A 21,380-nucleotide genomic window follows, 5' to 3' on the forward strand; every position below is an offset into this window, starting at 1 on the left:
AAGCGGGTAGTATTAGACAGAAGTACGTACTTACTTGTAATAAGTGCGTGTAAAAGCAGTAAGAAAGGAAAATACTTGCAAAAGCGCAACTAAAAGGCTGTGAAGGACGGGATGCAGGAAGCACGATGTGTCGCATGCGCAGTCTCAGAGTCGAATCCCGTTCAGCATTGTATATCAAAAGCAGTGGATAATAAAAGATAAAAGCTCCAAACAGCTCGGAAACCAGTAGCAGAGAGAAGACTGAGAGCGGCCAGGATTATATGAAAAACTGTAATAGCTTTTCCGCTCTGTAAGCTAGCGCTATGTCTATAGGTGGTGCACATTGGCAACTAAGTAGTCATGTGTACGAACGAGTTGTCGGTACGTAAGTTATGTTCAAACGTGAACATGGTTCTATTCCGTGCTATGTCCACAACTGTGCGGTTCATCACAGTCTTCTCTCTGCTTTACATACACAGTATGTACATACGTTGTGCTTTGATCAATTCATAATACTCAACCTGAAGAGATAAAATAAATACACACCTATTTCTTTGAAAAATTGTGCCTTTTATTTTTAATTCTAGTTAAGTCTTTGCTGTTTATTTTTTTCAATGTTGTAAATATTATAAATACTTAATTAGTGTCAACATTCACAACATGTACAGTAGTTTTTCAATGGGATGATTTAGCTTCCTTTGCGTTTTGTAGACTTTGAGTGATGTACAATTTTGCTAAACTTTGAGAACAGAATTGGGAAATGTGTTCGCTGTATGTATTAATTTGTCCAGCAACAATCATTGGATTTAATCTTGGCGGAACTGGCAAAGGTCTCATCAATTTGTTAATATCGTCATCGGGTAGTGGTGGTTCATCTTTCGCGGCTCTAGCAGCATTCTCTTGAGCTCTTTTGGCCAGCAGCCTGTTTTTGTCTTGCTGCTGTCGAACTACCAATTGCTGATATCTGTTGAATTTCATGGCCTCTTGATTCAGCTCGTCCACCCGATCCATCAGGCATCGTAACTGATTCTCTAATACACTAGCAGTTCCTAGATCCAAATACTTGGTACCTTGCTCTTCAGGAATCATTTCGTCTAGTTCGGACATCATAATATTTGTCAAGTTACTATTCTTTATCACTACTGGAATTTCCACAAAGAGGCTCTCATATCCTATTTTTAATGTGCGCAAAGCTTCCGGAGTAAATTCATTTTCCTTGTACATTTGTATGGCTTGCGAAGTGAGACGATAGGCTTTGAGTGTCAAGAAACCTCTGGCTGATTTTGCTGTGTCGTAAATTAGAACAACCGATTCTTCTATAGAAGTTTGATAATGATACTGTGATTCCAGGAGAGACAGATTCAAGAAGTTGCCGACATCCGCACTTTGGTACCAACCAACATGAAAATGATCGACATTCACCCTACACAGAATGAGAAATAAATCATTGTTTTTGCTTTATGTTAAAAAATAATAATTTACAATTTTGTAACATCTCATTACATTAAAACGTCAAACAACTTTGGCAAGCTTTTTAGAGTGAGTGTTATTTCACTTCACATACAAGTACTAACCATCTCAGTCTTCGCATCATAGCAAGTTGATATTCTTCCTCATCCATAATTTCATCGTTCTTAGGAAAAGGAAAGCAGTTTGTAATCTCAAGACGATTGTGTACAACCAAGCCGAGAAGAGCACCTTGTGCGATTTCCATGTTACTCGAGGACTCTTCGTGACAGTGTTTTACCATTTTCATCACCACCAGGCCGTCGCATTGCACATAATCTATTCGCGGTTCCGCTTCGGGAATTCTTCTCGACGTTGCTCTCGACACCATCTTCGCTTGGATTTAATTTCTTTTTCGATTTTTGATTCGCAATCTGTTTAGCTCTCTTATTTGGCACTTTGACAAGCGGCAATATCAGACAATGTATACGCACATTAACCTTCTTTGCAATTATGGCACCGTGACCCTGGAAGGTTCAGGCAATGGACAGACACACATTAACCTCACTTTGGAAATATGACTATTTAATTTAATGAATTGCTAGTCGATATTTTTATGCTGTAATAAAGATTAACAGCGCCTTGGTCGACTAAGTGGCAGAAAAATAAAACACAAAATTGAGCATGCTCGTTTCCACCATCTTTGATCAACTCAATCGATCGATTCTGTTGGAGCCGATCAATCGTATCGCGATTGAATAGCAATCGATCGATCAAGTTGATCGAAGATGGTGAAAAGCACGAGCAACAGTAGGGCTGCGTTCGAGAACAGCGCTCGTGTGTCACACACGAACGTCATTCTATCTTTATCACTAATTAGATATAAAAACATAGATAGAATGACGCTCGTGTGAGCATACGAGTGATGTTCTCGAACGCAGCCTAGAAGATGAAGAAAGAAAGAGACATTTCTTGAGAAAAACCACGACCCCGCGAAACGACGCGCGCGCGAAACAAAAAATATTAAAAAACATCAAATTTACACGATGAAATATGTTGTTAATTTGTCACAAAAAAGACCTGAATGTGTCTGTTTATTTTTAAAAAAATGAACAATTTGATAGTTTTTCACTGGTTCTTATAAACCCGACGGGATGCAATAATATATCGGCCGAAGCCGTTGACCTGGTTCGCGGATTGAAAAAATTTCGCTCGCTTTGCGCAGCTCGACTTTGAAAAGTTCGCGTATTGAAAGAAAAATCAGTCAATATCACAGTTTACACCTACATGGTTCGACTGTTTCTATAGATCAGAACGTAACAATATTACTTAGAACAATTACAAGCTCTTGTTTCATGTGTTTAATTGGTAGAGAATTAACAGTCAATAGAGAAGCTAAACGTATGTACGAAATATTGTATATTTTTAGAAACATGTGAAAGTTAATACACACGTGGAAATTCAAATTTAATTCAATTAAATTTTTTTAAATTTTATTATCAAATGTGAAAAATCATTGCGAGAAAGACACCTTGGCCAGCAGTCTTGAACCCGATATAATGTTATTTAGATCCTATAAATAGATAAATAACGCGCATAGTACTCGCTATAGTTTATTTCTATTTCCAGAAAAGAGATTTACATAGACGCGAAGCTTTATATAGCAATTTTTTCTCTCTCTCTCTCTCTCTCTCTCTGTACTCGGCTATGTGAATGAAAATAAAATTACGAATCGATTTCTCTCTAATCACAGTGCTCCATCTCTTGAGAAGAATCGTCGTCTATTTGCATGCAAGCTCTAGATTATATTAATGTTGTGACTTGCGATCAATAATTCTATATCGCATCGCAGCTTATCGCTGTCGTCAAAATTATTTAAATTTTCTTTAAAAATCAAATACAGCGTATATATATTGTATATACATGTATACATATGTATATAACAATAGTTTACAACATTTTGTTGCAGAATATGACGTTATTTATTCGGATACATTTTTAATACGTAAAATCCCAGTAAAAAAAGGAGTGAGTATTCTAATTAAAACGCCTACGTATAATTTCTGTGAAAGAATTTATTCTATTTCTGTAGTACGAGAAAGCGATTTGTCAAGTGGTTGAAAAGAAATTGCGAAGAGAAAAAGAAAGAGAGAGAGAGAGAGAGAGTATACATATGTTACAATGTACACCCGCCGAGGACACAAAAAAAAATCAGTTCAAAACTAGAGATTTATTCCGAATCTTAAAAACTGTAGATAAAACATATATATATATATTAAAGGTATGATATAATTAGTGTCTTTCTCCTTCTCTCAATTTGTTCGAATATTTTTGAGACGCCACCTGTTCTTCGTCCTGCTGTCTCATTGTAGCGAGAAGCAAATGAATCGATCGCCGATTAAAATTACCAACACCGGTGATAAAAGTATTGAACTGATGTCATTAATAAAAACACGATTATTATTGCCAGAATGACGGAGGTGTTTTGAAAAAAAAAAAAACAAACAAACAAAGAAGAAGAAGTCGCTTTTATATCGAACGTCCGCGCGCATCGATGACGTAGATCTGCCGCTTATTCTTTGATGTCGTCGTCGTCGTCGTCGCCGTCGTCGTTACCGGATTTTAATTCGAGGGCGGGGCGAGGGTGTCGAGAGAACGACGCAGAGCGTCGGCTCCGAGCGCGTCAAAACGCCGCCGGAAAACGTAACGTGTTTTATCGATTTACGTCGGCGGCCATATTCGCGTTTACCAGTACTGATCAGGCGCACTCGGCTCGTCCCGTCGTTTTCGTCAACGAGAGACCATCGTGGTTGTACGGCAGGATAGATTTCTGTTCCTCAGCTATCTATCCGCCATCGTCGTCGCGAACAACGCAGCGCCATGCGCTTGTAAAACAAATATAAACGTGTAGTAATTCAAAAATTCGCTCCGCATATTACATCTCGAATCCGTACAGTTGGTCACGATACGCGCGGGGGGTCCACAAGTAGTTACAATCGGAGTTGAGGCCGCCGCAGAGTAACGCCCAGGGGAGAAAGCAGCAGTTTGAGAAGAGAGGAGAGAAAGAGAGATAGATAGAGAGAGAGAAAGACAGAGTGTGAGAAAAAGGAGCTCCTGATATCGTGAGTATCAATCTGGATGAAAGAGAACGTACATTATACCGGAATGAAAATCTCGTAAAAAATATAAAATTAAGAAAAACCGTTAACCACCGTTCGTGAAGACGCGACTAAACATGTATCTCTCCCGATCGACTTCGGCAGCATGCAAATGAGCCCCTTCGATGATTATCATCTCGGTCTCTATCTACGTTTTATTTTCTATGAATCGAGATGTGTGCTAAAAATGCTAGAGACTTTCAAACACAAATTTAATAAACGCGAAATATATGTTTAAAGTGAAATAAATATGTTTTGTTTTTTCTCAATATAGTAGTTAATTAATTTATTAGTTAATTTGCATACGTGTATGTGTATGATGCCTCCCACTTTTTTTTCTCTCGCTATCATCTTTTTACAAATTCATTTTCTTATCTTTTAAGTGCGATTTTTCGAGTGCATGTGTACTGTTTTTATTATTTATGTATACTTATACATATATATATATATATATATATATATATATATTTCTTAAAAGGATTGAGAAAGTTAAGTTAATATACTTTAATTTTTCAAAATAAATTCTTTATAGAATTGATTATTTATAAAATTTGCAACAGTGATGCGATTGCGTATATATGTGTAGATGTGCATGTGTATAACACTGTAATTATATTAAATATTACATCAAATTTTCAAGAAATTTGCACAATAGAAAACTTGTACGTTTGTAGAATGTAACACGTGCTACTTTCTGTGACCACTTCTGTGATAGTTATTTCTTTAATAGGCTAAGGTAACAGTCTAGAAGAAGCGCATTGTTGCGTATTACATGTATTACTTTAGCGAAGGCGAACGTTTGTTTTTCCCTCTCTCGCGTAACTAGCGTTTTTTTTTTTTTTTTTTTTACGTATATTACAGCTAATCGTGGAGTGTCCATTCATAAAAGATACGTTGAACGCTCTAAGAGAGAACAGTCGTGATAAAATTGTCCTTGAAGAGAATGTAAACCACTCGGTAGTCGAATGACCCTCAGTTCAAACGTATTCTATTCTTATTATGTTTCGGTTTTGAGCGTTACATTTGAAAATGTTTCTGCGTTATCAAATGTTTCTATCTTACGTTATAGTAATTTTTGCAGTTCTATGAATATATAATTAAAAGTTGTATCATATTTTGTACAATGTGTACAAAATATACATACGTATATACGTACTCAAATGTAGATATTAGAATATTAAAAACAAAAATTTTTCAAAAAGGGATATTATTAAACAAATGAATGAAAGGAATATTATTCTTAAGTGAGTGTTAATCAAGATTGTGTGCGCTGAGATGTGGTTTTATATATAAGATAAAGTATATATTGATCTTTTGCGGAGAATATTTACTTCACAAGAGTGAGACGGACGTACTCCCAATTGTGATACAAGAGAGATAATTGCATGATAAATAATTCTTTCTTACTTCTTTCTTACAGTTATTTTCACTTTGCACGTAAGCTTATTTGAATTTTTATTTTCGGCTTTTTGAGAGAAACATTTCTGAAGTGAAGTTTAACTTGTGCTTCAACTTGTTCTTTATAAAAGTTACTCGCTTTTATCATGACAAAAACATTGATATAGATATATATTTTGTGAACAAACTCGCGACTGAGATAAGTAAGTCTGGTATATGTGTTTGTATGTGTGTGTACATGTGTGTGCATCTATGAAAGTTATCCGTATTGATCTCTTGCACATTCACTTCCTTTGTACGCGTATTCAAGTGTGCGTACAAAATAAAAAAGTACGCACCGCTATACACAAAAACCGTACGTCTCTCTCGCTTTCTCTTTCCATCTCTGTTTCTATATATGTATTATTTAAAAAAAAATTGACATTCTTTTTAAGTTCGAACAACAGATGAATCATTTTATATACACTTTTAAATGATTGATACATAAGTAACCTTTTATCAGATAATTTGATTTTGTTTTTTTTTCATTTAAACGGAATTGTGTATTTATGTGTGGGTGTGCTTTAGTTATATATAAATAAAATCCTGTCATTAATTCTGATCGAGAAGCCAGGAGAAAGAACAAATGTATATTTTATTTCGCGAGATATTTTCTATCTTACCCGACACGATCTAATTTCCTCTTCGATCTCGCGACAATTTTAGACGCACACGCAAAGTTTGTCGTATTAATTTCCTAAGATTTGTTCACGATACTCTTACATTATAAAACCGTTTTTTTACATTTTAACTGTCTTTTATTTATTATTTCTTGTAGTGTAAAGATATGGATCAGTAAATGACACACGAAACTCCCACGCATTGTTCGATAATATATCGCATATATTTGTTTCTTATCAACCTTGTCTCAGCAACCTTTTAACAAAAGCACTGCCCCCGCATTAATGAAAGGTGTAAAAAGAGGGGAAGTCAAGATGTCAAAGTAACAGAGCTGACCATGTCATGAGGTTTTTTTGTTGGATGTTGTGCGCAAAATATATAATCTTCAAGCCGCGATTCACACATATAGTCCGATTTTGTATCTCAGATTGTCTCTTGAGTTTATCTTGAGGTTCCATACTTTTTTATTTCTCGGCCACAGAGTCGAGCGTCTGAGGATGAACTTAAAACGATCTTAAATACAAAATTTGACTATAAACTATCGGTCTTAGAGATTTCATAGAAAACTCCTGATAAAATAGAAATGATATAAGAATGTAAAGTTTCACTGTGTGTGTGCGTGTGCACACATTAAGACCAATGTCAGTGTTAACAACTATAAAACGTTTACAAACAGCTGCTGTTTGTCTATATTAACATTTATGTTATTTTCTATTTTCTACACGTTGTAAATGATATATTTGTGAGGTAACGCGTCGCGCACGCAAATACGTGTGCGTATGCATCGTGCGTATGACGTTTTTCATACTTACAGCTGAAGTTTTGTGATACGCATGCGGCGCGCGGAAATGACCTCGTAGATTACAAAATCGCCAGAGTAGTATCCGGATTGTTTAGTCGCGAGTCATGTGTGTATATTACACGCAGAAATGAAACTGTCTTATTTATCGCTTAAAAGATCTAAACGCAATTATCTTGAAAATTATGAATTTATATAATAATATATTTGTCTGTGTTTTTTTCTGATGTAAAGAAAATGCCACCCTTCAAGAGAGAAGTGAACCCCAAGAATGAAGATGACAGCGGCGTTACGGACTTTTACGTGTATTCCAGTACAGACCAGGAAGATAAAAGTGGTGAGCAACTATTTGGGTCTTACCTTATTTTTTTTTGTTTTTGCAAGAGCTACATTCAAATAAATATGATTACATCTATCTCTCTCATACAACTTATAAACATACATCTTATATTTTAATTTTGTTTTCAGGAACAGAACTTAGTGCGTCAACTACCACGCCGAAAACTATTGAGGAAAAAGCGGAAATTTTGGGGAAAGAAATCGCGCAAGAACTTGGAATACCACCTTGGGGTCTTGTTGCTATTTTAATAGGTAATGAAAAAAAATGTGATGCAAGATTTTAGATTATTTTAGTATTAATTAGTTTTTGTAAGTACTAAATATATTATAAATATACTGTATAAAAAAAAAGCGTACATAGAAACATTTGGACTGAGATGAGATATTACACATATGTTTGTGTCTTTTTTAAATAGCGGTAGGCATAATCGTTCTCGGAATCTGTTTCTGCTGTATACGAAGATGTTGTCGCAAAAGACGCTCCAAAGATGGGAAGAAAGGTTTGAAAGGTGCAGTGGATTTGAAGTCCGTGCAGCTTCTGGGTAGCACGTACAAGGATAAGGTACGTATTTGGTGTGCCGTGGACTTTATGTAGACGTTAGAAATACATTTTACACTCGGGGAATCCACTTCAACGTGTTTAGGTCCAGCCGGATATGGAAGAATTAACTGATAATGCTGAAGAACCGGATGAAGCCGAGAGCAAGCAAAGCGAAGTTAAACTCGGAAAATTGCAATACAAGGTTTAAGACAAACTTATATTATATTAATACACAGTTATTGTTTTTATTTTTAATCCTATTTACATTTTGCATGCGTATCCTATATTTGAATAATGTAAATAATTAAACAAAAAATAAAATATACATAAACAAACCTATGCTTTTTGATTTTAGCTCGAGTACGACTTTAATTCGAACAGTCTCGCCGTAACGGTCATACAAGCGGAAGAACTGCCGGCATTGGATATGGGCGGCACTTCAGATCCATATGTAAAAGTGTATCTGTTGCCGGATAAGAAGAAAAAATTCGAGACTAAAGTTCACAGGAAGACATTGAGTCCCGTCTTCAACGAAACTTTCACGTTTAAGGTCTATTAATAGAAGTTCTATTTAGTTGGGTATGATTATTTATTTATTGTTGTTAATAAGTATATTTGTGTATATATTTGTGCAGAGCGTTCCTTATGCCGATGCCATGAATAAGACTCTGGTCTTCGCGATCTTCGACTTTGATCGATTTTCAAAACACGATCAAATTGGCGAAGTTAAAGTGCCGCTTTGTCAAGTAGACTTGGCACAAACGATTGAGGAGTGGAGGGAGTTGCAGAGTGTTGAAGGCGAGGGCGGACAGGTCAGTCAATCGATTAATGTGAAAACAACCAAATCTCAATAGCAATGTATGATGTCAAAATAAAAAAAAATAAAAGATATAACACGAGATATAGATATCTTACATATGTATATATAAATCGATAAAGTTATACAGTTTTTGTAACATTGAGACAATAGCGCCTGCAATTTTATTGCATATTAAAAAATATCAAATAACAAGATGTTTCTGTCAATTGCAGGATAACAAACTAGGAGACATTTGCTTCTCATTGAGATATGTACCAACGGCTGGGAAGCTCACGGTAGTTATTCTGGAAGCCAAGAATCTAAAGAAAATGGACGTCGGCGGGCTCTCAGATCCTTATGTAAAAATTGCGTTGATGCAAAATGGAAAGAGATTGAAGAAGAAGAAAACGTCAATCAAGAAGTGCACTCTCAATCCATATTACAACGAATCATTCACCTTTGAGGTACCCTTCGAGCAGATACAGGTATGAAGAAAGTTTTATTTTTATTTAAACACAAATAATCGAAATAAGACTAATAATTTAATTCAAAATTAAAAGACATAATAAAGCTCCTGAGAGCTCGTCAAGCGCGCGAAATATTGTTCAAAAAGTAAATTTAAAATTAAATATATTGATTCAAATGAAAATTAATGTTTTCAGAAAGTACAACTTGTCGTCACCGTAGTGGATTATGATCGTATCGGCACATCAGAGCCGATTGGAAAGGTGATTTTGGGATACAACGCGAGCGGAACAGAATTGAGACATTGGTCAGACATGCTGGCATCCCCCAGGCGTCCGATCGCTCAGTGGCACACGTTGAAGGATCCCGAAGACGGAGATAAGAAGGATTAAAAATGTTGACTTTCCAATTAAGGTATTACAATGCGCATTGAAAAAGCATTTAATATGTTTCAGAGAGAAAGAGAGAGAGAGAGTGAGAGAGACACTCTATTCGATTCGACTTTTAATTATAAATTCTTTGATCGCTTGTTTGCATATTTTGTTTACTTAAATTAACATTCTGTAAAGCTTCTAACATAAGGAGATTATAAACATAAACTTGACAATAATTAAAATTGTTCGTTTTGAAACATATATTGCATAACAAATTTAAGTGGTTTTTCTTCTTGATTTGCATTCTTTTGTTCAGGTGTAACTACTTCTTAAACAATATAGGTTTTGTAATAATTATTTTCTGACAATTGATTCTCTCGTTGCAGGATAATTGAATTGGAGAGACAAAAACGATAAAGAATGAATAATAGACATAAAAGGAGGAAAAAAGAAAAAACAGAAACCGAATATAAATACACATACCAAAAAAGAAAGATGAAAAAAACAAATGCATACATACTTAATAGATATATTAATACTTTACGCGATTAACTAAACGATAAAAAAAATACCAAATCATGAAGAATTTAACATAAAAAATAATATGTTTCCATGTGGAAAGGGAGTAGTGTCTTGTATATACGTATATCTAATATACTTCTCTCTTGATGTAACGTTAAATGAAAAATTTCACTAATCGTGTCCCTTTTTTGAGATATCAAACGAGAAGAAATGAGAACACACGCGCGGAAGAGCAGATAATTGAAAATTTACAAAATAATTCGCTTTCATCTTTGCTCGATTAGCGCAAGTTTGATTAATAAACGTTCTAAATTATTTATGTTATAACATAAGCTTTACATATTACAATTTAGTTGTGTCGTCTTTCAAAATAGCAATATAATATCGCTACAAATATCACAAGTTACATTTGCAATTAGATAGATATTGTTTAGAAGTTAAATTATTATCGAGTTTTAGATATATATCATGAACGGGCCTATACACACACACACACATATATATATATATATATATATACATATATATATATATTTATATTTGACTTCTCTGTTATTGATCATACGTTGATTCATTCATTGACGAACAATTGAAGGAGCAGTAGATCAAAACTAATTTTTGGATATTTGAGGAATATTTCGGAACTTATCGACGATCAATATGAGATATAAATAAGAAGAAAGAAAAAAGAAAGAAAGAAAGCGAATGAAGAAATGAACAAAAAACTATACAAACAATAAACATTACGATTTCTCTATTTCAATCGTAACAAAAATTTGCTATCCATCATCAGACTAGTACGTAATTTATATCATTTGTTTTTGATCATCTCGCTCCATTCTATTATGATATAATTATAAATATATATACAGATATATGTATATAATTTTAATTTTAATGACCCGAGAGAGAAGTTATATATATGCGATATCGAATTCTAGTGATGGTATAATAAAATTATATACGGTAGTGTGTTCTGTTTGATGAATATACTTAGAGTGATTTATAATTCGAGATATTAAAAACGTGCTTCACGTTTCTTCAGTTTGTGCTAACAAATTTTTGCTAAATGTATGTATATAATACATATAACTTTTTTAGACACTTACAAAAAAATTACTTCGTTTCACGTTATCACATTTTGTTTTATTCAAGTTTCCACACACTTTTGTATAGATTTTGCTAAGTCTTAGATTAGATTTAAAAGTATATAAATGTATAAAAAATCGAAAACAATATTGTTACCCAGCAAGTATTAATTTCTGCAGATGTAACATTTATATCGTATTATAAAAAATCTGTTTGTCGCTTTCTCTTTGACGTTTCTTATTTAATTTTTGTTACAAACAACACACGTAAACGAATTTGAATTTTACACAAATTGTTTTGCGCCATAACGAAACATGACTTAGAGTTTACTCTACCCGTAAAAAACTACATATAAAAAATATGATCACTTGAAGTATAAGAATTGCACGCTCTACCGTGTTCCTTGATACATAATAATAATAATTAATGATAGATACTAATAATTATTATTATAATCGTCATATATAATAATGTTAATAAAATAACCGAGGATATACTGAGGAATGGACTATTTGGCGATATCTATTGATTTTAGCTTTGTATTGTAGGAGAGTGTTTACTCAGTATATAAAATTATAATTACGCGTTACATCTATTATATCTTGTTACAATATGGAGATTATAAAGTACTTTATTATATAGAGATTTTCTTGCTGGGAGTTTTTGAGAAATAGTTGAGGAAAAGAAGAAAGAGAGAGAGAGAGAGAGAGAGAGAGAAAGAGAGAATATTGTCACTAAAGGGTCACAATCAGTCCTTTTTCCCACATTTCCCGATGTTTCGAAACTAATTTGGTGATCTACTTGTGTGTTTATTCTATTATAAAAACAGCTGTATTACGGACGTCCAGATCATCATAATCCACTTACGAAAAAACGACAAAAGCGTAACGTTATATAGTTGTATGTTTGCGCGCATGTGTGTGTAAGACTCAACAAAGAGATATACCTACTGAGATTAGAATATTTATATACAATCCATATAGATATATATATATATACATATGCTACATCTTTGCAATGCTGATACCTCCAAGTTTTAAATTAATTTGCGAGTTTACGTAAACGTTCAAAAAAATCTCGTTTAAAAATTCTATTCTAGAATTATCCATAAATGTTTCTATGAAGATTTTTTCCGAACGCTAGAAGCTGTTTTTCTTATCGTCAGATATACATTTTGTATCTCTTACTTACGTTTCTGATATAATATATATACCTATTATCAAGATTTGCAATCTTGAAATTTTATGTTCTCGTTGTTATCGCTACACTGGCGTTCGATCGAGGTAAAGGAAGATAAAAAAAAAAAAAAAAAAACTAGAAATTGTGAAATAAGATATTTGTTACTCGTTTGTGTGTCAAGATAAATCTTTTTCATTTAGCGATGTGAAAGATAATCGCCGATCAGAGGCCTCCTCTGCAATCGATCGATCGTAGAAGATCGATCACCTGAAACGACAACGCATAGCATTTATAATACCTATACACAAAATATGCACGGATGTAGAAACTCACAAATCAGAGATCAAGTTCAAGTGGTTAGGATACGTAGAATAGCGTTGTGTAAAGAACATGAATTATCGATTAATTCAAGGTAATGTATCACAAATTAAAAAAAAAAAAACAAAAAAAAAACAAAAAAAAACCAAGATCCGCGTTGATTTTCAATCGTAATTTACGACATCGGTGTCCGTAACGACGCTAATCGCGCGATTGCGATTCATTTATCTTAAAAAAAAAAAAAAAACCGAGAATTCCCGAATCCCACGCTAACATTGTGCTACGTTTTTGTTCTATCGTTTCTTCAGGACCAATTATCGTAAAAAAAAACAAAACAAACTGTAGGATCAGTATAGCATGTGCGAGACACGTTATTAATTACGCAGCCGTACATTAAAACCATTTCAACGAAAAAAATTTGTGAATCAACGTATCGTTGAAGACAAAGTGAAAAAACAGCGTCTGAGATCGACTGAGAACACAATCGGGATCTCGAGTAATCTGTTCTTGGGGATCTGTTCTCTTCGGCTGTAGCTCTTTTTGCACTTTCCATATTTAACAAGTAAGATAGATAGGTACGCGCTCACGTTATACTAACGGAGAGAGAAAGAGAGAGAGAAAGAGAAGCGAGCAAACGAGCGTGAATGGTGCAGCTGAACAGGACGGGTCTAATTTAAGAAAGGAGAGAAAGAAAGAGAGAGAGAGAGAGAGAGAGAGAGAGAACTCCATTGTATATCTTACAATGTCGTCCACTGTGTGTGTGTACTGACATTTGATTACTGATTACTACCATTTACCATTTAACATACTCAATTACAAAAATGAAATAAAGCGCGTTTTAGATTGTCGTCAGATCAAGTGATATAAGCAAAGTGCATCATGTAGAGTGATAGTTATAGAATATATAAGTGATGATATCGGAAAAATGCAAGGCGAGTATGCGATAATCATTAGACAGTCACGATCGATCCATCCGAGCACGCTTACAGAATGCGAAAGAAGAATAACAAAAACTGCAGAGAGTGTACGATCGCAACCGCAAATGTGTGTGTGTGTGTGTGTGTGTATGTGTGTGTAGAGTGCGCATGGCGCGTGTGAATGTGTTGTGCTACATGTAAGTAATAATATCTCTTCTAGAGAAAGAAAGAAAGAGAGAGAGAGAGAGAGAGAAAGAGAAAGAGAGAGAATATATATAAAATACAAATCTCGTGTCTGAAGTCACAGCAATTTTCTTCGAAGGGTTTACATGACGACTTGCTTCTCATCGCGAGAATGATTTTTCAGAGAGTGAATTTTCATTTGCGGACCAACTGCGATTCTGCGAATGAAGAGTGATTAAAGAGAGCATAAAGAAAAGCGGATCTCTTCATTGCAAAAGAAGAACTGATGTTAAAAATCCGTTCATATTTGCCGATTCGAATAGCAGCACGTAGCACGTAGCACGAAGACAAATTGTATATAGAAAAAAAAAAAAAAAAAAAAATGGAACGCGAGAGTATCTGTAAAGCTGTAGTTTAGTCTGCGGATAACAAATGTCTTCGATGCGATTGAAGCTATTTTATGAGCACTGCGTTTGTATCTCTTTTGATTCAGTTCCGCGCTGCAACGACGATATATATACATATATACATATATATATATGTGCTCGACGGTGTATACAGCTGTACGCAACGTTCTCTTGCCATATTATGTAGTTGAAAAAAAAAAAAAAAAACTGTCGGAGCAGCACAATAACAATAATCATCCTTTGAAAATACCGAAATACTATCGCAAGCAAAAGAAACATAAAATGAAAAGAGCAATTGAGTGTTGATTCGATTTTTTTTTTTTTTTAATTTTTGGTTCAAGAAAAAAATCGATTTTCAACAACTCTTCTCTGTAACAAAATTAAAACCTGTTAGTTACTTTTTTTTTTTAATTAACGCAAATAATTATATTTACACTTTTTGCACTGTGTCGACTGTTTGTATCATCAAGAGAGATTATCAAGATTCAATTTTGACGACGACAAGGTAATATTTTGTCTTATACACATTTTTCTTTTGGCTAACGTGATATATCGTCGGGAGGATGCTCGTTGGGCGTCGTTTGTAAATTCCATTAAATTAAGTAGGTGTATCGAGATCTTATCAACGTACGTTAAGACGGATACTGAAGAGTTCGGCGAAGAGAAAAAGAAAGTTACCCTTCTATCTATACGATTCTCTTTTGGAAAACCGTTAGATGGCAAAACTTTCTTTAATTTTCTCTTTCTCTCTCTTTTTCCTGCGAACAATTCAGTGATCTGTCTGCGACATAAATGTGCGTAAATGTGTGTATTCACGTATGTATGTACGTATGTATGTATACACACACACACACACACACACATATTGTACACGTTAGTGCAGACGACGTCGCGAGCATCATTTGCGACAGGATCATCAATCCATACGAGATCATTTCTTTTAAAGAGAAAAAGACGGAAGAAAGAGGAAAAACATTTGAACACTCTCGCGCGAAGAGAATCCATTTTTAAATTGGAATCATCAAAGAGACTCCGATTTGAAACGTGAATGTATCGATGAAAACCTGTAATCATTCCACCGCATATTATATTACATACTATTAAGGTTTAGTGCGACAATGTATTGTAAATCTATAGAAGTTATTACTATACCGTAATAATTATTATGTAATAAATATTGTTGTTAACATAAATGGCTTGATGTTGTTGCAAACGTACCCGCGTGTGTGTAATCATTAGTTTAAACGTGTGTGCGGTAAGTAGAAAGAGATCGGAATTACAAATAAAAAAATTGCACGGCCTCTTAACGCAAACATACGCACCAGAGGAAGTTCTTTTTGTATAAGTTAAAAATATATATTTCGTATTTCTAACAGACTTAAATTAATTATACAGTAAAAACACACGAGAGTTATAAATTACATATTGTTATACTTAATCTATTCCATCGCTTGGACGGCGATTTTGATCGTCGCTGTCTTAACGCGGCGCAAAATCCGCAAAATTTACGCTTTTTACAGCAGTCAAGTAAAATATTTTAAATAAGAGAAAAAGGACGAAGAAAAAAGAAAGACGTAACAAGATCTAACGACTACAAATGTACAATGTGCGCCATAACTATGTAAAAAAAAAGCAATACGAGATGCTTAAAAAAAAAAAAAACGACCAGATCCACATTCTACTCTATAATTATGTTGATCAGTTGCTTCAGCAGACTTAATACTGGCGGGAGGACGATCGCTTCCGACTTGTCCGACGCTGGCTTTTTTCGGGCAGTCCTCGGGCGTACGGTTTGTGTGCGTTTGTTGACAGATAGAAGATGCCGCGCGCTCTATCACAATTATTAAAAAAAAAAAAAACAAAAAACAAATGCATATAAATATTTTTCTATTTTTCTACACCTGTATTTTCTACGTCCACGAAAAATCACACGCGGACACAGAACGTTTTAATAGTTTTTGTGACGATATATATAACATTTATACTTACGTATGAGGAGTATCCTCCCCCATCAAGATGTACTCTTCTCTTTTGGGATTGCACCATCCGATTAGATAAGAGAAGAGATTTGCGCACGGTGCCGCCCAGAATCCCTTTGTTGTCGTAATTGATTCTATGTAGTACGGTGTCACTTTTGTGTGATCGCACGAGAGTGTTTCTACAAGAGAGAATCACTAACATTTTATACGTAAAGAAAAATGCAAAAGTGTTTTTGTTCTTTTTTCTCATATCTCAGCGAATTACTCAGAATTATTTTTTGCGCTCACGATTTTTGTCATATCGTTCACGAGATTTTTTTTATCATACTGCTCACAAGATAATGTTGAATGTCACTTACGGAGTATGGAAGAAGTGGCGCATCCGGGTTGACTCGAGCCGCCGTTTACGTAAAAGTCCGCGTGACCGTTGGGTCCCCATTGGCCCAGAATACCGGCTCCCGTGTGAATCACGTCCACAAAATGGGCATCTGTCTCGTCTAAATCCATCGATCGGTTGCCGTTCATGTAGAAAAATATCGTTGGATCGAGGCCTGCGCGAAAACACAAGAGAAAATGTAATTCGCTTAAGCGAATAATTTTTCATCGAAAAATTGACTGGAATCAGATAATGATAATATTGTATTACATTGTGTGAAAAAATTGAATTTTTGCGAGACAACAACAATTGATTGCATACGAGCAATTACCCGTAATTCTTCCGAGTTTGTCATCGGGCAAATAATTCGCGACCAGTCCGGCAATATGCGCACCCACGCTGTATCCGAGTATGTGTATGTTTTCCACCCTTGTGCCACGTGGATGATTCTTCAAGTACGTCACTAACTGAGCGATGCATTGGGAACAAAAGTCCGGTCCCCACGAGATCTGCGATAGACAAGGCTCGCGTACCAACGAACCATAATCCACAATTATAATATTGTAATCGCCTCGCGTGAAATATGCTGAAATTGAATGTAGCGATATGGCTAATAATTGCAAGTTTATTACTGGTTTATTACTAGTTTTTTTTTTTTCGTGTTCTTCAATGTTTTCTCGCGCATTTGTATTTTTATATCACAAGCTCGACTCGTGTTATAAACTCACGTTTATATTTCTTATTTATCCGCTGGTAAGAAAGTTATTGATAATAATTAAAACAATTGTATTATTAATTTTTATATGGTCCTCAATATCACACAAAAATTAGAAAACTGCAATCTTACCTTTTCGTAAATCCGTGCTAGGTGCTAAGTTTCGCCCACCGCCGAAACCATGAATAATAATTTTTGTGGGATGGTTCTTGTTAAATTCGGAATTTTGAAGCGAATCGAAGTCTCGAACATCTAACAGAAGAGGAGTTTTTTGGGTTTCTCTGAAAAAAAAATCACAAACGGAAGATAGTTTGTATAAAAATAATAACTTTCCGCCGATGCGTCGCACACACATTCTTTACTTAAATATAGATATGGTAGTGAGAGCAGACGATACTATAGATACAGTAGCGGGAGAAAGGTAAGTCTAAAAGGAGGTCACGCTTTCAGTAGATAAAATGATCGTGATCTTGAAATCGAGAGTTGTAACATTGACCGTTTCCGCATTAAGCGATTCACTCTCTTTGAAATAATACAAAAATATAATTGACATCTAATTAAATATTATTTTAACGAATAAACTCTTAAATCAAATATTTATTTTTTCTGTAAATAATAAGTATATAATAATCTTAATTAATAAAGCGAGATTATATATATATATATATCTCTATATTTGTATTTGTGTATTTTATATATTCGTAAAAATTTACAATTTCCAAATTTGCAAAAAGAATGAAAAAAATTGGAATGTATTTATGAGCTGAAAAAAACTAAGAAAGATTAACATAAAACTAGAAAAAACTAGAGAAAATTAACATAAAAATAAACACTACCTGGTATACAGATAGAATTCTATCTGTGGATGTGGACAAATGTAAGGCGGTGTGGCACAAGACGTACTATTAAAGAGATCCCTAAGGGTTTTGTTGTTGTTTTGAGCCTTTGCATAGTCTGAAAATATAATCAATTAGCTGTTATTAGCATTTTTCTCACTTTTCTGAATGAGCGGCGCTATTATTCTTACGTTTAACTGTCGGTTATTCGATCAACCGTGTAATAAGAATTATGTGTCTCGTGCGGTAGGTTTTTATTATATCACTCTACGCAAAACTGGGTGAAGGTTGACGATCTAGTTTATCACGATGATACTTCGGATTCTCTAACCAATTAAACTTATAATATTTCTGCTTTCTCTTTTGTCCTTCAATTCCTCTTAAATTTGAAATGTCAAAGCATCAGTAGTTATAATTAAGTTTTTTAATCTTACAAAATTTTGTCATGGTCGAAATAATATTTATTGTATTAAAATCACTGCTGTGAACATACAGATCTGTTATTGTTTAAAATATTATTATTATTTTGACAACACCAATAAGTTTCTATAAGGCTATTATTATGTGACTATCTCAATTTTTCCCGCACTTTTTTTATCGAAAATGTGTTTCCGAAAACAAGATACAATCGATTACAGCATCCTGTGACAAAATATATTCAACGAGTAAGCCACATAATTTGTTTTCTCTCGCTCAAGTGTACTCACATAGTTGAAACACACAGCTCTCACCGAAAGTAAAAGTTATCGTCGTAAATTCTCGAAGTTAGAGAGTCGATATATAGACTCGTTTAAAAGAACTTGTTTACAAGAATAAATTTTACTCTTTGTTTTTTTTAAACATTTGCGCGCTATATGTAAAGTTACCGCGCCAAAAGAACAAGTGTCCTTTGTTTGAAATAAAATCTTTTTTACAATACAAAGAGATGAAGATTTATATTGTTCTTGAGAAAGCGCGCGATATCTCGCAGAATCTGAAAAAGCCACGTGTTGTAACTTACCACGTGTATCACGAGATTTAGTAAAAGTACAGAACACAGAACAGACACAGCTTGAAAAAAAAGAAACGAATAAAACAAAGTTTTTTTATCTTGAAGATGTGTTTTATATCTTTACATAGAGATTTGATCGTCGGTACATCGATCGAATCTCAAATAACCGCACACAGACACACATTTGCAACTTAATGAATTAAAACGGAAAACCGTTTCGAACTGGAGGAAAGACGATGAACCGCAAACGATAGACACGGAGCCGCGACGACGTCTCTCAATATACTTACGAGATCGTAGCCCGATGCAGAGCACAAGGAGAGTGAGATATCTCACAGCACTAACCGCCATCTCCCGCGGTGTGAGCCTCGCTTGTGATATAACATTCAGCTATACGGCAAGCGAAAAATCTGCTCGGATGTGATTCCCGCCGCTACGCGTACGATTGCAAAATGCACACTCATCGGGGGATATATATCTCGCCCGAAGGGGATTTTAGAAAGTGAGCACAATATACTACCGGAGGAACGCTCTTTGCGGCGGCGACGGCAGCGGCGCTTCTTTCTTTTTGAACACGTGTCTATAACATGTATTATACCTCTTCCATCCCATTTCGCGAGCACGCCTATGTAATCTCCCCTGCGTCATTTTCCTCACGCGCAACCCCACGCACGCGATCCGCGTTTGCACACGGTGAAATGCGAATGCATTATAATGTTCTGTTTTTTTTTTAAATTGACACTTGTCATTTAATATTTTTTTAATCAATTAACTTTGCAACAAAAAAAGACGTGAAAAATAAATTCTTATTATTAAGATATTTTTTTTTAAGAGCGCGCATATATTTTACAACAATTAAAACATTTGATTGCTTTTGTCACACCGACTCTTTCTTTACGCGCGATTTGTCGAAAATTTTTATCGTTGAAATCCTGTGACGGATTAAAAAAGTTACATTTTTGCTAAAGTATTTGTTTTTGATAGAGTGTTTTTATATTTAACATACTTAATACTTTTTGTTAATATACAGCGTACGAAAAGAACAAAAATATTTGATATCTCAAGAAGAGAAGAGAAACTTGATATTATAACTTGATCTTTTTGCAATGAGGTATTGCATTTTCACAAAACGACTCGAACTATGGACACGTATCTAAATCACATACATTACGAACTTTATTAGGAAACCATAAACTCATCCTTTCACGCGCGTTATGATTTAATCTCACAGCACATGTGATTAGAGAGTTAATTTTCATGTACGCATGTCGCGGAAATGCTTTCTGCATAACTACGTATGTAGTATTTTGCCGTAACAATGCTTTGTGCTTTAAGCAATACGAGAAACGCCTCTGAAGCGACGTCCGCTTATAACAATCACCGTGTGTGTGTGTAGTAACATATAATAAATTATTACACTGCGTTCACAAAAAAACACAAAATTCAGAAATTCAAGTTCTTCTCTTTAACTTCTCTCATGAGACTTCTTGTATATACGATTCATGCAAATATTACGTTCATTATGCAACAACAAAAAAAAAACACGATGTCAACAAATGGCAAAGGTAAGTGCCGCATTTAATAACATAATTTCTCTAAAAAGGTTACGGGATGATGAAAGAGAATATATTATCAATGAAACACTCTTCTCAATGAGAAACGTCTGTTTGTTTTTGTTTTTTTTTTCACTAGCCTCATTTTTTTGCATGTTTTCTTCTTTAAGATTGTAACTTATATTGACACGTGCTCGTTTAACGACGTGTACATAATATAAAATGTAGAACAAGTAAATTTGCAAAGCTTGCTTAATAATTTTCGCAACTCTAGAAGAGAATAAATAATTTTGGGCTAAACTTTCGAAACTGAAGAATGTGAACTGTGTTTCGCGAAAGACGAACAGCTCGCGGATT

At 34.6% G+C, this 21,380-nt stretch overlaps 3 protein-coding genes across 4 annotated transcripts; 1 reads left to right on the forward strand and 2 right to left on the reverse strand.

The window, feature by feature from the left end:
- Positions 1–548: 548 nt before the first annotated feature.
- Positions 549–1,995, reverse strand: LOC109861570 (eukaryotic translation initiation factor 3 subunit H-like). The gene is made up of 2 exons (XM_020441270.1): positions 1,554–1,995; positions 549–1,402 (listed from the first exon to the last, which is right to left on the reverse strand). The coding sequence occupies exons 1-2, from the start codon at positions 1,814–1,816 to the stop codon at positions 655–657; spliced, it is 1,011 nt and encodes a 336-aa protein (XP_020296859.1). The 5' UTR covers positions 1,817–1,995; the 3' UTR covers positions 549–654.
- Positions 1,996–4,175: 2,180 nt separating this feature from the next.
- On the forward strand, positions 4,176–10,408 carry LOC109861568 (synaptotagmin 1). 2 transcript variants are annotated; one of them, XM_020441268.1, is made up of 10 exons: positions 4,176–4,547; positions 7,675–7,777; positions 7,909–8,031; positions 8,196–8,341; positions 8,430–8,522; positions 8,676–8,870; positions 8,956–9,132; positions 9,353–9,604; positions 9,782–9,998; positions 10,345–10,408. In XM_020441268.1, the coding sequence occupies exons 2-9, from the start codon at positions 7,678–7,680 to the stop codon at positions 9,974–9,976; spliced, it is 1,281 nt and encodes a 426-aa protein (XP_020296857.1). In that variant the 5' UTR covers positions 4,176–4,547; positions 7,675–7,677; the 3' UTR covers positions 9,977–9,998; positions 10,345–10,408. The 2 variants fall into 2 exon arrangements, with proteins under 2 accessions (XP_020296857.1, XP_020296856.1); XM_020441267.1 differs by having other exon boundaries at positions 4,177–4,547; positions 8,424–8,522.
- A 4,191-nt stretch (positions 10,409–14,599) lies between these two features.
- Positions 14,600–19,892, reverse strand: LOC109861569 (pancreatic lipase-related protein 2-like). The gene is made up of 7 exons (XM_020441269.1): positions 19,761–19,892; positions 18,480–18,597; positions 17,776–17,924; positions 17,260–17,514; positions 16,912–17,103; positions 16,563–16,731; positions 14,600–16,404 (listed from the first exon to the last, which is right to left on the reverse strand). The coding sequence occupies exons 1-7, from the start codon at positions 19,819–19,821 to the stop codon at positions 16,290–16,292; spliced, it is 1,059 nt and encodes a 352-aa protein (XP_020296858.1). The 5' UTR covers positions 19,822–19,892; the 3' UTR covers positions 14,600–16,289.
- Positions 19,893–21,380: the final 1,488 nt, after the last annotated feature.

This window comes from Pseudomyrmex gracilis, unplaced genomic scaffold (assembly GCF_002006095.1).
Source record: "Pseudomyrmex gracilis isolate BER0280 unplaced genomic scaffold, ASM200609v1 scaffold_842, whole genome shotgun sequence".
NCBI lineage: Eukaryota > Metazoa > Arthropoda > Insecta > Hymenoptera > Formicidae > Pseudomyrmex > Pseudomyrmex gracilis.